Source organism: Musca domestica, unplaced genomic scaffold (genome assembly GCF_030504385.1).
Source record: "Musca domestica strain aabys unplaced genomic scaffold, Musca_domestica.polishedcontigs.V.1.1 11, whole genome shotgun sequence".
Taxonomy (NCBI): domain Eukaryota; kingdom Metazoa; phylum Arthropoda; class Insecta; order Diptera; family Muscidae; genus Musca; species Musca domestica.
The window spans coordinates 12,224,104-12,239,624 of record NW_026712133.1 but is presented as its reverse complement, the minus strand read 5'-3'; the positions used below and the strand labels follow the sequence as shown (position 1 = coordinate 12,239,624).

Here is a 15,521-nt window from a genome sequence, read left to right as displayed (position 1 = left end):
ATTGTGAATTCAAGAATTAATGTCTGAACATGCATACATTTCAGTTAATCTAATTCCAATTTTGGTCTTTCATTAATAACGAAATATTGACAATAATTTGCAATGGCATTTGTGACAATAGAGATTATTCAATTGACAGGGAATTGTTGTCAGCGATGAAACGGTACGAAATTGTTTTCGAGAACTGAAATTTTGATAAATCCCAAAACTAGCAACAAAAGAAATGCGATTAATTTATTGATTTTAGTAATTTATTTTGCTCATAAATTATATCAATATTAGAGAAATTGAAATTCCGATCTTTATGCCTTATTTACAGAGACGCCTATATTAAGTGTTTTACGAAGTTTCGTCATTTATGAAAACATTTTTTTATGAAAATATTTTTGTTGTAAATAAGCATTAAGCAAAACACCTACATTTATTTAATTCTCTCTCATTGAGAGTTGCAAAAATATTATTACCAAATATTATTAATTGAAGTTATTTTTTGTAAAAGGTTTACCTTTAAATGTCACATTCTTTAAATTGACATTCTTACACGAAATGGACGATTTTCATTAAGACATTGTCGTTGTTATTGGCGAAATCAAAACAAACATCATTTTTTGTCATTTGGTGGCAGGATATTAACAGTTTATTGTTCGAGTTAAAAAAGGTTCAAAGTTGCATGCAAAGTGTTTATTAGGGGTGATCGTTGATTTTTATACCATCCAACATAGAATGGAGGGTATATTTGTCAGTTCGTTTGCAACACTTCGAATTATTCGTCGGAGACCCCGAAAAGTAGATATATTCCTGATGAGTATATTATTATAAGGCGATTTAGCGATGTCTGTCCGTCTGTTGAAATCATGATAGAGTCCACATTATTTAATCTAGAGCTTTGAAATTTGGCACAAAAGTTTATATTATTTGCAGGCTGATTGGAGCTGAAAGTGGTCTAAATTGGTCAACGTTTAGGTATAGACCCCATGTAACGGTAACCTCGGTATTTTGAAGGTTTCTGCCACAATTTCCGACCAAACCAGCTGAAACTTTACATTTAGGGTTCTTGGTAGGTAGGTTCTATCCTTCGATTCAGATTCACTAATTGGTATAGCTCCATATAACGGTACCTCCAGATTTTGATATTTTTCTGCCACAATTTTGAACCAAATCGACTGAAACTTTCTTGGTAGGTCTGTTTCTCCTTGCAAAGAATATTCCATACAGGTCCAGCAATTGGTATAGCCCCCATATAATGGTACCTTCCGATTTTCGGTGTATAAAAGGTTTTTGATACAATTTCCAACCAAATTTGAAAAAACTTGGCGATTGGGGTTCTTGGCAGGTCTGTTCTGTTCTTTCAAAAAATGTCCGATTAAGGTCTACCCATATACCGATACTTTTGATAATTATAGTGGTGTAGGATATAAAAAGTTCGGTCCAGTCGAACTCAAGCCCTTTTCACTTGTTTTTATTTCAAAACTATGTTTTCAGACAGACATTTCCAAAAACAATTTCAAGTTGGGTTATTAGATGGGGCTAAACTGTTGAGTCCTTGCTATGATCGTAGCGGTCTATGCCATGATAGACATCAGCAGTTGAACAGTTATCTGTACAGAGCAAACTGGATTTCCATGATAATAGATTTGAGCTAACTTTACAGAATTCGGAACTTTAGAAGTATGGAACTAAGAGGAATAAAATTCAAACTCTAGGTGAAAAGTGAGTTTCCTGGTCTGATGGAATGTGGGAGGACACTTTCTTAACGACTAGCGAGATGCACAATACGTCTTATCTCAACCGATTAAAGAGGTGTTACTACGGGTGTGTGTTTATTTCGGAGCAGACAAGTTGCAGCTCATCCAAGGTAAAAACGTCGGATATACAACCGTGTCTCGACTCAACTCGAGACAGATGCCATTGTGGGTGGTCGTCAACCTCAAACAACAAAAATAATATTGCCCAAGATGTAAATGTTACAAGTCACAACAAATTTATTGGTGATTTATTACCGAACTTGTAATAGCTTCCCCCATTCGGAAGGAACTTGCAAAATGTAAAATGCAGTTAAAAAAATCATCAAAATACCGAATTCTGGAAGGTATCGTTATGTGGGGACTAAACGAAGTCCTGAATTTGTTTGGCCAATTTTCTGTCGTAGGAAGCAGTATCCACTACAAACTACTATTTTGAAATAATTCTGATGAAAAGAGTGGCTAAAATCACAAAAAAATGAAATCGAGGCTATACCAAAGCATGGACCTATCCCATTTTCAAAGTCCTGCAGAAATAAAACACATCTAAGTAAAACTTTATCAACCTACTTCATTTTTTTCGGCAGCTAGAGAGATTTTCACAAACTGATAGACGGATGTTGCCAAAGCGACATATAATTTTGTTCCAATCATAAACATATTTCTTTGTGGGGTATAAAAAGTATTTGTTACAAACGGAATAACAAACTACCATACTATGAGGGTATAAAGAAAATGAGAGTATCTCGCAAGCATCGACTTTGAATGGGCATCGTGATAACGATTCTGTTCCAAGTTCCAAGAGCAAGCACATTGTACTGAGAGTGACTGGGGTTAACCTGCATGAAAACGAAGGAAGAGAGTTTTTGCTTGAAGCAAGTAAGTCGATCGAAAACACTCAAGGGTAACCGTCCGTAGTGTCTCCTATGTCCCGATGCTTTGAGAGGCAGCGGACCTACGTATCCCTAGTGAATAAAGGATGTATTGGTTCACTTTTTCCGGTACATCACAAACAAAGGTCAACAAAAAAAAACTGTAAAGAAAGTCTTAAAGTCGGACTTGATACCCTACACCACTTTACATATTTAGTAGAGCTTCACATAACAATTAAAAGTTTTTATACCCTCAGCCATATGGCTGCAGAGGGTATATATCATTTGATACGGTCAAAACGTGCCTAGTCGAAATAACGATTTTAGACCCTAGGTCTCTTTGGACCAAATCCGTTTCAGAACATTTGGAGTCGATCTAGCGATGTCCGTCCGTCCGTCTGTCTGTCTGTCTGGGTGGCTGGTGCGCACGATAACTCTTGAAGGGAGTATCCGATTTGGTCCAAACTTGATACATCGTAATATTTTTGTCAAACTTAGATCGAGTTCGGAGATGGGCAATATCGGTCCACTCCTTCTGGTACCTCCCCCACAAAAGGTCGAAATTTTCAAAAAAATTAGTTTTTGCACAGAAAGAGAAGCGTTAAACCGATTTTGCCCCAGCTTTGCAAATCTTAATATTTGCATCAGTGTTAGGTCAAGTGTGAAAATGGACAATATCGGTCCACTCCATCAAGTACCTCCCCCACAAATGGTCAAAATTTTGAATAATTTAACTCTCATAATATGTGATGTAAGAGTCCGATTGTCTTCAAATTTCACACATGCCAATATTTATGTTAGCCCAAGGTCTGATGTTAAGATGGAATATATCTGTCCACTCCTTCTGGTACCTCCCCCACAAAAGGTCGAAATTTTCAAAAAAATTACAGAAAGAGAAACGATAATCCGATTTTGCTCAAACTTTGCAAATCTCAATATTTGCGTATGTGCTAGGTCAAGTGTAAAAATGGACAATATCGGTCCACTCCTTCTGGTACCTCCCCCACAAAGGGTCGAAATTTTAAATAATTACAACTCTCATAAAATGTGATATAAGAGTCCGATTGTCTTCAAATCTCACACATCTCAATATTTATATTAACCCAGGTACCACTCCTTCTGGTACCTCCCACACAAATGATCAAGATTTTCAAAAAAATAAAATATATAAAAAAATATATAAAAAAATATTTTCTGCACAGAAAGAGAATCGATAATCCGATTTTGTTCCAACTTTGCAAATCCTGATATTTACGTCAGTTCTAGGTCAGGTGCAAAAATGGATAATATAGGCCCACTCCATCAAGTACCTCCCCCACAAAAGGTCGAAATTTTGAATATTCATCACGCTCTTAAAACACTTGAACACGATTCCATTCCAAAGAATCCGAAATAAACATCCAGTTCTCTTCATATTACACACGTCCTATTATTTCTACTAACTCAAGATCTGGTGTGAAGATAGGATATATCAGTCCACTCCTTCTGGTACCTCCCCCGCAAAAGGTCAAAATTATGAGTATTCATGAAGCTCATAAAACGCAAAATTATCATCCGATTCTATTCAGACTAGGATGATGTATTTTATCTGTATTAGATGAAGTGTGAAAATGGAATACTTCGGTCCGCTGTATCTGTTACCTGACGCATATTTCCAATTTCCGAAAAGGTGCACATACCTCATATAAAGTACAAGAAGTAGTCGATATAGTCCAAATCTGTCACGTTCGTAACTCAAGGCTGAGGATATACATCTGTCGGCAAAACCGACTGATACTATTTCACTTGTTATGGGAGAGTTAAATCATACACGCTATGATTATAATTATTATTTAAAGTTCAAAGGGCTAAATATGCCGAAGCATTTGTATCTTCTCAATTCGGGCTTGTATTGTCCTTTTGGTGCACAATTAACTTGAAATCGGATAAAGATATATATGGAAGCTATATCCAAATCTGAACCAATCTCGATCGATATATATTTGATATATTTCCCCAAATATTGTTGTTACGGAGTGCATATTACGGCTGTGGGTAACAAATATAACAAATCGGATGAAAAATATATATGGGAGCTATAGCTATATCTGAACCGATTAAAATTCGGCATACTTGCTTCTAGGCTCAATTTGGTCGTGAGTGCCAAATTCCATCCCATATGAGCTAATATTACACGTTTGGTGCACAATAAAAAGCAAATCGAACGAAGATATGTATGGGAACTTTATACAAATCTGAACAGATTTCGATAAAATTTGGCATACTTATTTTTAGGCCTAATTTGGTCATACGTGCAAAATTCCATATTATTTGGGCTGATATTACACGTTTGGTGCACAAAAAAGCAAATCGGACGAAAAAATATATGAGCGCTATATCTAAATGTTGACTCCAATTTCAATAAGGTTCGTCCTTGGGTCAAACAAAAATGATTTGTGAAAATTTTCATCTGGATCGGCCAATAAATGCGGCCTGTACTTTGTTTACAAAAATACATGGACAGACGAACGGACGGACATACATATATCGACTCAGAATGTGATTCTATGCAGATCTTCAAAGATCTTCATGGGTCTATCTCGTTTCCTTTTGCCTGTAACAAACAAATACACAAAGACATAATACCCTGGCCACCTTGTGGTGTAGGGTGTAAAAAATTGAATGCCATATGATCCGAAGGGAGTCCAAATCGAAGTTCAAACTTTGCACATCGTTATCATCCCAGTATTGAGTTTCTTATTATGTTTTTTCAAGCTTTGGCGGGTACTCTAAAGAATTATAAGGCATCAATAGCAAAATTTATAATTTAACATAGATCTTGTCACGATGGAATACATGGTCGAATTTCTTCTGGAACCCCTCTAACACATTATCACCATTTTAAAATCACTGTAAATACTTCTACTTTTAATTGATCCAAAGTTTATGCATCAATACATGTCCGTGAATTTAAGAGCTACTTACGTTTTGTGGAGAATTCGCAGCTCCGACTATTGGCTGGCAAACCGATAGCATGTTTAATTTATAGCTTAAATATAAAAATCTATACAAATCAAAACTGACTCCACCCCATTACCCGCATTGGTGTACTTTTTTTTATTAAAACATATAGTCTTCAAAGACTTTCTTGAGACACCAATCGACTGTGGCATTAAGTGTCCTCCACATTGCATGGAAAAAATAAACAAAAATAGAAAACGAATGTAAGTTCAAATTTGGAATCTTAAAATATTATTTTGTAGGGAGGGGAGGAAATTTTGAGAAAGCTAAACTAATGACAGGACATGCAATCAAAGTTGGTTTTTATGCACGTGTTATTCCACCTGTTTCATTTTGCTGGTGTTGGAAGGGATGTGCCCGATGATAGAGTGATAAGGACGAGGGGTGCATGGGAAGTATCAGAAATAAAGGAAGTGAATTTAAACAAGTAAAATAATATCAGTCGGTTTTGCCGACAGATGTGTACCCCCAGCCTGACTTATGATCATTCAAACTGTTGACCCTTAATGGGGGAGGTTCCGAAGTTGGCCAATATTGACCAATTCGTAACTGACCTAAGACTGATATAAATATTACAACGTGCAGATTTGGACTATATCGACTACTCCCTATATTTTATATGAGATATGCAAATCCTTAGAAAATGTGAAATATGCGTGAATTTAGAGATATAGCGGACCGAAATTTCCATTTTTATACTTCATCTAATGCAGATAAAAATATTGGTGTGTACAAAATTTGAAGGAAGTCGAACATTTATATCCAATTTTATGCGAAATAATAGATTTCGATAAATTATATATTCATATCAGATTTCTGGTAAAAAGAAGTATTTAGATATAGCAAGGTGTAAAGAATCGCCGACTTCTTTCGCAAATTCTGACAGATAAAAGCATTGAAAATTGTGACTTTTTGTGGGTTAGGTACCAAAAGAGGTTCGCAGATATATATCATCTTTACATCCCGCGTTAGCAAAAATGTGGAGGTACCAGAAAGAGTGAATCGATATATCCCACCTTCACAGCAGATCTTGTGTTACTAAAAATAATGGGATGTGTGAAATATGAAGAGAACCGGATGCTTATTTTGGATTTAATAATCGTTTTGGTTATTCGAAACTTGGACCCTTTGTGGGGGAGGTACAAGAAGGAAAGTTCCGATCTGTACCATATTTATAACAGATCTTGTGTTGGTGGAAATATTGTGCTGTACCTAATCTGAATGGAATCGGATGTTAATTTCGTGGATATTTAAAATTTTTACCCTTTATCGGGGAAGTACTGGATGAAGTGGACCGATATTCGCATCAGACTTAGCACTAATGCAAATATTAGGATTTGCAAAGTTCGAGCAAAATTGGATTGTTTTTTCCCTTTCTGTGCAGTAAATTATTTTCTATGAAAATGTTGACATTTTGTAGAGGAGGTACCAGAAGGAGTGGTCCAATAATGCCCTTCTCTGAACTCGATCTAAGTTTGACAACAATATTATGATGTACTAAGTTTGGATCAAATCGGATACTCCCTTCGAGAGTTATCGTGCTCACCAGCCAGACAGAGAGGCGGACGGACGCCACTAGATCGAAACGGATTTGGTCCAAAAAGGCCTAGGGTCCAAAAATCGTTATTTCGATGAGGCACGTTTTAGCCATATCAAATGCTATATACCTTCTGTAGCCATACGGGTGAAAGTATAATAATTTCAGGTGGCTAAGAAGCTGAGAAAATTTAAATATATGTGCACTTCTTTAAAAGAGCGTTCGGAGGCAATGCTCGTATGATCGATTTGTTTTTAGATAATAATCGACAAGATTTTCGTATTTGATATGGTCAATATTGTAAACGATATTTACATGATTGAGATATTTTTGGAAAATTTTTAAATATATTGGTTCCACTATTTATTTCATGTCCTCGTATCATGGGCAGAATTCAATTTACAACCTTTTCTTTCAACTTTATGGAAAATACAAATGTTTTCTTTTTTCTGGCCTTTTCCTTGCCAAGTTTTGTGTTTGGATTTCTTGACACGGGTAGGGCCACAGAATACACGCAACAGTCTTGTGGAATTGAAATGACTTATGAACGAAAGATGTCTGGATGGTTGGGTTGTTTGGCTGATTGGTTTGTTGTTGTTGGCTGGTTGGTTGGTTAGTCAACAGAAAATAACAACAAGTTTGTCCTGAAGTTATTTTGTCGTTTGCCCATGAAACAACAAAACTACAACATTTATGGATATCAAACTCAAGGAAAATATGGAAAAAAAAGGATTGAATTTACATTAAATGTATGGAAACTTCTTGGTGGGGTGACTGTGGGCCAGTGCAGGTAAATAGTGGAAACATATTAAATCTTTGAAAATATAATACTAAACATTAGCTTGTGTAACAATAGTAGTATCCCATTGTTACAGAATTTACCACAATATTTTCAAAAAAATACTATTTTTTTCAAAAACGTTAAGAGACATTGCGGAAAAATAAACCAACAGGTTGCCATAAATTAAGCACATTTTTTTTTTAATTTCGAAAATTTCAATTCTGCCATACATCCGAATATATATTTTTAGGAAATTGTAAGATATATTTAAAAAGTAATTAATGCTTGATCTGTAGCTTCTGCGACACTAAAATTCGTCTTAATGCTAGAGAAGATGAATCCTGGTTATTAAAAATTTGATAATTGAACTTCCAACTCTGCCCGAAAATATAAAATCTGAATATATTCGTTTGTCTATTTAGAAGGTAATATAATTAAAAATATACCACAATGGAGTGTTGTATCCTAAGACATGAAGCTCAAAATCGGAAACTAAGGCCCCTCACACAATTTGTCGTTGTTCATACCCACTGTTGCTCCCATAGGTATTTAAACCTTAACGTCACAACTTTTTCTCCCTCCCACCACACATTCTTAAGTGGCGAACAATATTTAATAGTTGTTTTTGTTACTTCTTTTCTTTTGCATAACCATCAAATGATTTGACATAAACATTAACAAGGATATTTGAACATCCACAAAACGACTCTAATCGTACATAAAGCAAAAATCCGAAACGAAATTATAATCAGACATAATTTGAACGGTTCTCGGCAATCAACGGCAATCAGTTGCATTTAAACGTTCGCGGCGAAATGAACATCTGGAAGGGCAAAGTTTTAACCGATGTACCGTTCGGGCATGTTTTGGTCTTCAGTGGCATTGTGAAACCAAATCCAAACAAGTACGAATAATAAAAAAAACCAAAACAATATTTAAATTTTATTTATTGATATAATAAAATTCAGTGTGGTTTCTTGGACCAAGCCAGGATTTTATTGTGAAAAATTGTAAAACTCTACTGAAAACTTTCTAAACTGCAAATTGTATAATAAAAAATGTGCAACAAAACAAAATAATACATTAACCCAAGCCAATATTTTGAAGGTCAAGATAATTTGAAGAAATATTTCAGCTCTCAACAAAATAGAACTTAAGTAATAAAATGATATAATTAAGAATGTATAGAAAAATATATAGAAAATTTAATAATTTTCAACTTAGAAACCAGTAAAGAAAGTGTTAAAGTCGGGTGGACCCGACTTTATGATACCCTACACCACTTTGCTAATTTAGTAGAGCTCCGCATAACAGTGAAACGTTTTTATGGGAGAATTCAATCGTACACACTATGATTATAATTATAATTTAAAGTTCACAGGACTAAATATGCCGAAGCATTTGTATCTTTTTAATTCGGACTTGTATTGCCCATTTGGTGCACAATTAATTTGAAATCGGATAAAGATATATATGGGAGCTATATCCAAATCGGAACTGATCTCGATAAAATTTGGCAAAGATATTTCTGAGCTGTATTTAATATATTTCCCTGAATATCGTTGTTACGGAGTGCATATTACGGCTGTGGGTAACAAATATAACAAATCGGATGAACAATATATATGGGAGCTATAGCAATATCTGAACCGATCTTCACCAAATTTGACATTCATTTGACTAGCTTCTAGACTCAATTCGGTTGTAAGTGCCAAATTTCATCCCATTTGGGCAAATATTAGACGTTTGGTGCACAAAAAAGGTAAATCGGACGAAGTTATGTATGGGAGATATATCCAAATCCGAACCGATCTCGATAAAATTTAGCACAAGTATTTTTGAGATGTATTTGATATATTTTCCCAAATATTGTTGTTACAGAGTGCATATGGAACATACATACTAGCTTCTAAACTCAATTCGGTCGTCAGTGCCAAATTCTATCCCATGTCGACAAATATTAGACGTTTGGTGCACAATAAAAGGTAAATCGGTCGAAGTTATATATCGGAACTATTTCCAAATCCTAATGTTTCCACCAGTGCTAGGTCAGGTGCGAAAATATCAATCCACTCCTACCTCCCCCACCAAATGTCAAAATTTTGAATAATTATAACTCGTATAAAATTTCATGTAAGAGTCCGATTATCTTTAAATTGCACACATCACAATATTTTAATTATCCTAAGGTCTGGTGCCCAGATGGGATACATCGGTCCACTCCTTCTGATACCTCCCCAACAAAAGGTCGAAATTTCAAAAAAAAAAAAATATATATATATATATATGTTCAAAAAGCAATAATCCGAATTCGCTGCAATTTTGCAAATCCTAATATTTGTGTCAGTTCTAGGTCAGAATCCGATTGTCTTAAAATTCCACAGATCTCAATATTTTTATGAGATCTGGTGTTAAGATGGAATATATCGGTGCATTTCTTCTGGTACCTCCCCCACAAAAGGTCAAAGTTTTGAATAACCATAACGTTTATAAAATCCCAAATAAACATCCGGTTCTCTTTAAATTTCACACATCCCATTATTTCCACTAACAAAAGATACTAGCTTCTAGACTCAGTTGGGTCGCAAGTGCCAAATTCTATCCCATTACGACAAATGTAAGTTTGTTGCACAATAAAGTGTGAATCGGAAGGAGATATATGTGAGAGCTATATAGAAATCTGAACAGATGTAAATAAAATTCAGCTAAAGTATTTCTGAGTTGTATTTGATATATGTCCCTAAATATCGTTGTCACATATTATGGCTGTGGATGACAAAAATAACAAATCGGATAAACCATAGCTACATCTGAACTGTTTTCGATAAAATTTGGCATACTTATTTTCAGGCCTAATCTGGTCGTATGTGCACAATCCCATGCTATTTGGGCTGATAATACATGTTTGGCGCACAATAGAAGGTAAATCGGACGAAGATATATATGGGAGCTATATCTAAATTTTTACCTATTATCTCCAATTTCAATAGGGTTCGTTCTTGGGCCGAACAAATGCACAAAGACATAATACCCTGACCACCTTGTGGTGTAGGGTATAAAAATTGTACTTCAGAAATTCCATTTGTAATTTAGATATTTTTTGGAACTTCTATTAGAATTCCAGTTCTTTTACTTGAAATTCCCAAATTATATTTGAAATTCAGATGTTTCATTTGAAATTCGAAAATATTAAGATATGATAATGCTCATAATTATAAATTTAATTTAAATTTCAGAATATTTTATTTGAATTTTTCCAAATATTTGTTATTCAGAATTATGTTTAATATTCACAATATTCTATTTGAAATTCACCATTTTGCCTCCGCAATTTGAAAGAAACTTTGACAAGTAAAAAAATATCAGTCCCTTTTGTCGACAGATGTATAACCCCAGCCTTGAGTTATGATTTTTCATTTTTTTTTTTCTACTCTACTAATATATATGTGCAAATTTTTGGAAATATGTGTGAGGTAATAGATATAGCGGATCGAAATATTTCATTTTCATACTTCATTTAATGCAGATAAAAATATTGCTATGTGCAAAAGTTGAAAGACATCGAACATTTATATCCAATTTTATGCGAAATCATAAATTTCGATAAATTATAAATTTATATCCGATTTTTGGTTAAGAGAAAATATGATTTTAGCGACATTATTTACCGGAATTATTTTAAATTTCGTATTTGAAGTTCGTAATGGGTACTACAGCCTATGACAACAATTTTTGTATGCAGGTCCACGTCTTCGTATAGCCCCCGTATGACGGTACCTCCCGATACTCTGCGTTTTTACTTGTTACTTGTTAAAATTTGTTAAGTAATGAAAGCAGTAGTTTCTTCCACATTTTGGAACGGACCTATATTATAAAAAACTTTACAAAAAATATCCTTTAAATCGTCTATTTAAATAATTAAAGTGTACATCCCAGCAATTCAAAAAATTGCTTATAATTTAGGGCAGCGGATATGACTTTGAGTAACTAGCACAGCCCGTTTATAAAATTTAACTGCTAATAGGAAAGCTCGTTTTTGGCCGGTTCATACATGAAAATATTTATCTCAATTAATGATTCTCATTTTTATTGCTCAAAAAGTAATATTAATTTTTCTTCTATTTAAAACTCCACTGTGTTTTTATACCCTCCACCTTGGAAAGGAGGGTATATTAACTTTGTCATTCCGTTTCCCCATAGTGTATATATATTCATAATCAGCGTAAAATTCTAAGTCGATTTAATGATGTCCGTCTGTCTGGCTGTTGAAATCACGATACAGCCCACTTTATTTGACGTAGAGCACATTCTTCTAATGTTTCCTTTACCCTAAAATGGAGGGTATTAAAAGTTTGGCCCGGGCGACCTTAATGTGTTTTTACTTTTTTCTCCTAGAATCTCATTGGATTTAACCGATAACATCAATGTCAAAAATGAAAGCGAAACGGTTTATTTAAAACTCGAAGCGAATTTTCGAGAAAATCAAATAATACGTTCCATGTTTCAACCTGGCGAAGGCTGGCAACAGGAAGAAATATCGAAAAATTGGAAATGTGAAGGACCCAAGAATCCATTGGTGCCAGGTAAATAAGAATACGTTATGTTGTATTTTTTTGAATTTCGCTATAAGATAAAATCAACAAGAGCATCAGCATCCAGATGTGGGACACTTAAGAAAATATTGATAACAAACAATTATGGGATTAATCTCAACTATTTTGCAAAAACCAAATAAATAACTACGGTATCCCAAACTTTTCGGTATTGATAATTTTCGAAAAAAATATGTAGTAACTATGAATAAGTGACGTGTGTTGCCTTTTGATCAGCAGCTCTTTCTTTTTTCCCCATAGGTCAAACATTTACATTTCGCATCGCTGTCCTGCAGAAATGTTTCGAAATTTATGTAAACGACAATATCTATGGGACATTTGAATTTGTTAAGTTTCCAAAACAAATTCAATATGTCATGATCTATGGCGACTTTGAGAAGATAACGCAGTTCCATCATCGCATGTTATTCCCGCTGGTCTTTCCCAAAGGTTTGATTTGTACCGAAAAGTTGGCATTTCAAAGTGATGTGCCGCGGAAATATGAAGCTGGTAAGAAGTGTGAAAGAGATCATTTTCCTTATGAAAATGGTTATGCATCTCCATTTTTCAGGAACTGTGGTTGCCATGGAGTGCATTGCCAAAGGACCACCAACCACCGAGTTTTCCATATGTTTCCAGTGCAATGACACTGGTCGAGTGATATTGAAGTTCCATGTGAATTTCAACACGACCACGGTGGTACGCAGTTATCAGAGAGATGATTGCAGGTAAGCTTAGCAATATGGTATTTAAATTTGAAAATAAACAAAAACGTATTCTCTCTCCCTCTCTCTTGGCAGCTATTCTACGGACGATGAAGAGACTGAGGGCGAATTTCCCTTCCAACGTGGCAAATTATTTAAAATTGCCTTTGGCATCGGCGACAAAGCATTTATCATAGCTGTAAATGGACAGTACTTTACCTACTACAACTATCCGGTGCGGTGTTTCTCAATTTCCACCTTGAAATGCCTAACTAATCAGGTGGGAGATTTCCAAGTGCGCAGCATTGAATATCATTCGGATTCACCGCTATTGGCTCGTGTCGAAAAGCTGTCTTTGATTTAGAAGTATTGTACACGAAATATAAAATTGCATTTTTAAGTTATTGGAAAGAACAATCTATGTATTTACATATGTATCTGTTAATCTTGACTTCTTAGTAGTAGTGAACTTGTTGAGAGGAAATAGTAATAAAACATTGTTATTGTGGCTATAAATCATCACTTTTCTTTTGGCTTAACATTGATTTAGAGTTAGAATAAAACCAACAAAAATAACATAATTTGTAAGCTATTTACTTGGGAGACTGATAACTCCCGACGGAGTTTTCCTACAAGACGATTCCTCGAGTGGCGGATATTAGGAGGGTAGGTGGCCACACCAGTATACCGAGATATACTGAGCCACCTCTCTTGGTAGATTCGAATTTGGAAAAGGACTGGTTGACTACCTTTTTTACTTGTTAATATTTTCTTAAGTGTCTCACAGCTGGTGGCTGATGCTCTTGTTGATTTTATCTTATAGCGAAATTCAAAAAAAGACAACATAACGTATTCTTACTTACCTGGCACCAATGGATTCTTGGGTCCTTCACATTTCCAATTTTTCGATATTTCTTCCTGTTGCCAGCCTTCGCCAGGTTGAAACATGGAACGAAAGAGCATCTTAGTTCAGCCCGGAGTGTATTTACTCCACCATTTGAAAGGAAATTGAAAGACTTTAAACATTTTGGCGAAGAATACTGTTTAAATGAAAACTGTTGCATGGGCTCTATACGAAAACGAGGACCTGCATACCCAATTTTTCTCATAGGCTGTAGTACACATTCGGTCCTTCAAATACGAAGTATGAAACAATTCCGTCGAATAACGTCGCTAAAATCATCAAAATACCGAATATCGAGAGGTATCGTTCTATGTTGGCTATACGAAAACATGGATCTACATGACCAATTTACGAACTTAATATGCCTACTGGCAAAATACACATGTGTGTAAAATTTTAACCTTCCATCACAATTTGTTCAAAAGAAAGCGTGATTACAACAGACGGACATCGCTAAATCGCTAAGAATTTTGAGCTGATCAAGCATATATATACTTTGCTGGTTCTGACATAAGTATTTCGAGGAGTTACAAACGGAATGACAAAGTTAATATACCCTCCATAGAATGGTGGAGGGTGTAAAAACAAGTATGGAAGAGGGAAAGAAAAGAAGTTACGGTGTAGGGCCTAAATAACACAATTAAAACCGCCAGGACCGTCGTCATCCAGCGATCTTAAGCAACCTCCTACTGATGTAGGTGCCTTGGCATCTGTAGCAGGAGGTAAAGCTACGGGCAAATATAAGGAGGACAAAAAGGAGAAGCTCCGGTCAGGCTTAATCTCACCGGGCCTTCAGAGAAAGGTGGCAACTCTGACTCGGAGTTCGAATCAAGTTTTTATCTTTGTTTGTGGGTCCACAGCATAAAAAAACACCTGAAGACCGTAGAAGACCAGGTCAACAAAAAGATATTGGAACACCTCCGACCAGGAGGAGATCAAATATATAGGGCGTAAAGGCGTATGCGAAGGAAGACCGAGGCTTTAAGGCAGGAAGATCCCCAAAAAATTCAGAACCCTTTTTCCTGTCAGTGCTGCGAGCAAATCTGGTCAGGTACCTGGAAATCGTGACGGAAAGGAGCCAAAGACAGGGAATGACAAAGGAAGCCACAGTATGAACAAGACTAGTGTGGTCATAGACTCTGAAGCGAAACTCGTAGTCCCAGCAAAGGTCCCGACGTCCCGACGCAGAGGAGTGCCGCAGAACATGAAAAGGAGTCGCCATCTTTTTCTAAAGTTGCCAAAAAGCGCTTTAGGGATAAGCTATGCTATGCAGTAATCGACGTGGTTTGTGGGTCAGCAGCAAAAAAAAACACCTGAAGACCGTAGAAGACCAGGTCAACAAAAAGATATTGGATACCTCCGACCAGGAGGTGATCAAATATACCTAAT

At 35.6% G+C, this 15,521-nt stretch overlaps 1 protein-coding gene across 1 annotated transcript; it reads left to right on the top strand.

Moving 5' to 3' along the window:
• The first annotated feature begins 8,636 nt into the window (after positions 1 to 8,636).
• LOC101900768 (uncharacterized) lies at positions 8,637 to 13,778 on the top strand. The gene is made up of 5 exons (XM_020038302.2): positions 8,637 to 8,836; positions 12,328 to 12,515; positions 12,786 to 13,034; positions 13,096 to 13,252; positions 13,325 to 13,778. Exons 1-5 carry the CDS (start codon positions 8,748 to 8,750, stop codon positions 13,590 to 13,592), a joined length of 951 nt encoding a protein of 316 aa, XP_019893861.2. The 5' UTR covers positions 8,637 to 8,747; the 3' UTR covers positions 13,593 to 13,778.
• Positions 13,779 to 15,521: the final 1,743 nt, after the last annotated feature.